This window comes from Camellia sinensis, chromosome 13 (assembly GCF_055761805.1).
Source record: "Camellia sinensis isolate YWXY chromosome 13, ASM5576180v1, whole genome shotgun sequence".
Taxonomy (NCBI): domain Eukaryota; kingdom Viridiplantae; phylum Streptophyta; class Magnoliopsida; order Ericales; family Theaceae; genus Camellia; species Camellia sinensis.
In genome coordinates, this window is record NC_138973.1 from 50,897,692 (window position 1) to 50,900,211 (window position 2,520).

Sequence of the window (2,520 nt, forward strand, 5' to 3'; positions counted from 1 at the left end):
CATAAAAAAATTCTGATCAAACATTTTACATGATGAGATTTATTATAAAAGATAAATTTTAGGGACAATTAGTCAGTGTAAATTAATTATAAACTAATAAAAAAATTATAATTATAATTATTAATTTTTTTAATGTATTTCACCTTTTTGTAAATATTTTTTCCCTTACTCCACTATCACGTTATTTCCCTTAAACTGTAAAAGATTTTATTATTGTTTAGTATCTAAATATGTTAATTGATCTATCATGTATGGTATGGATTTTAAAATATAATAGTATAGATAGATAATAGAGATGCAATATTGTAGCGGAAAAAATCTATTAGCAACAAGTCCTGTGCTAAGGCCTGATTAGGTGGATAGGCCTGTCTAGTTAGCCTCTAATTCTGGTGAGTTTTCGGTAGCATCATTGTATAAGTTTGTGGTTGATAACCTTGGTCCAACCCTCAGTGTTAGTAAGTTGGTGTGGTTAAAGTTTATTCCTCCTAAGGTGCAAGTATTTGGGTGGATGGCTTGGAAAAAGAGAATCAAGACAAAGGAGTTTCTACAAAGACTGGGGATCCTAAATGTGAATGGGTCTAATCTGTGTAATCTGTGTGTGTTCTGCAAGATTGATTTGGAATCTGTGAATCATGTTTTAGTCTGCTGCCCTTTTGTGTGGAGTATCTGGTCTCGTATGTTGAATTGGTGGGGAACCCAAAGGGCATTACCAGGAGTTGTGGATCAGTTATTGTTATGGTGGGCAAGTGGGAAGGTGAAGAAGAGGGAAAGGAAAATCCGGAGTGCTATTCCTTTAGTTGTATTGTGGTCAGTCTGGAAGCTTAGAAATGATTTCATCTTCAGATCATCTACTCCAAGCAGGGCTGAGTTGTGTGAGCTGATTAAGATTAGGGTAGCTCTGTGGTTGAGTCCACATCTGAAGGACTTTAATTTCTCAATCAATGATTTTATTTTTAACCTCACTCAGATTCGAGTGTACTTGGGTGGAACTGTGTAGCAGCAGTAGTTCTGCTGTTGTGGGTTGCTGGTGTGTGTGTGTTAGTGTTGTGTGATCTGTATGTTTGGGTGGATCTGGTGTATAAGTTAGTGATGTGTTTCCGTATGCTGTGCCTTGTGGTTTGTATGCTGTTCTGTATGCTGGGGTCTTCTGGCCTGTTGCTGCGGGTTGCTGGTGTGTGTGCTAGTGTTGTGTGATCTGTATGTTGTGGTGGATCTGGTGTATGAGTTAGTGATGATGTGTGTTCTGTATGCAGTGCCTTCTGGATGTGTGTTAAGTCTTGGTGGTTCCCATAAGGACTTGGTTTGTTGGATTGATATACTCAGGGTTAATATGCTCAGTAATGGCATCCGGTCTGTCATGTGATCTGTTGGTATGCAATTGGATGAAGTTTCTACATTATGTGGTATGTATGGGTAGTAGCTGGGTATAAAGTATATAGTGTTGCTAATAGAGAGAGGTGGGCTGTACTGTTATATGGCCATGAGCCTATCTGTTTTGTGACTGCTATGCTAAGTTATGAAACGCTGAACTGATCTGGTGACTGCTATGGTCACTGCCAGGCTGTGGTGGTTCCTCTATGTATTTGGTCAGTATGGTTCAATATTAATTTAGGCAGGGGACTTGACTCCAGCCCTGCTGGTCTTGGATGTTGCAGTGATTTCTTTGATTGTTTGAATCCAGCCCTGTCATCTGCTGTCTGCCTTCAATGGTTGAGCTGAAGCTAGATTCAAGTTGCTGTTGCTTTAGAGTTTGCACTGCTGCTGGTGGGGATTTTGAGCTGAAGCCAGATTCTGTAGAATTGACTGTGCCTCTGGTTGTTATTTTGGGGATTTTTTGCTGGTTGGTTTCTTTGCAGTTTGTGCTGTTTGTCTGTCTTATCTGTTGTCGTGCAGGGTGGTCTCTTTCTCGTTGGTCTCTCACCAACTCTGGGGGTGCTAGCAAATGATAGGATGAGCTAGATGGTTCCAACCTCGTTGAGATGATTTAGCCCATTGTGATGCTTTTGCACCTCCCTTTTTCTTTATTGATGTAATTCGCTTTGTACTATGTACTTGTTTATTCCATCAATAAAGTTCTTTTTTTGCCGATAAAAAAAAAAAAGAGCTCCTACCAATTGTTACCAATAAATATGGAGAAACACCAATATGGCTAAACACATTATCAACTAAGGCCTCGTTTGATTGTTCGGATTGGATATAAAGGTTTGAGGAGGATATGTAATACCTAGGGATGAAAATGTGATATAATATATGTTATAGAATATGGGATGGCTTATATATACTATGTGTCACTTATACTATATTTAGTTAAGATATGATATAGAATGAGATAAAAGGAGAGATTATTTTTTAACTTTGGATGAAAGATGAGCTATATCTGGCGGTGGGAGATATACAATACCATGAGGGATGGCATTTCATATGCCCCTTTTGTATTATATATATACTATACAGACTCTCTATATTCGGAGCAACCAAACACATAATATAGAGAGATAAAAAGCCATGTAAAACTCATCT

General features: G+C 38.3%; 1 protein-coding gene across 1 annotated transcript; it reads left to right on the top strand.

The window, feature by feature from the left end:
* Positions 1-508: 508 nt before the first annotated feature.
* LOC145805378 (uncharacterized) lies at positions 509-997 on the top strand. Its single transcript, XM_082900500.1, has one exon. It carries the CDS (start codon positions 509-511, stop codon positions 995-997), a length of 489 nt encoding a protein of 162 aa, XP_082756626.1.
* The last annotated feature ends 1,523 nt before the right edge of the window (positions 998-2,520 follow it).

Excerpts from the sequence above, each read along its gene's own strand:
- LOC145805378 (XM_082900500.1), top strand. The coding sequence starts at position 509 with ATGGCTTGGAAAAAGAGAATCAAGACAAAGGAGTTTCTACAAAGACTG.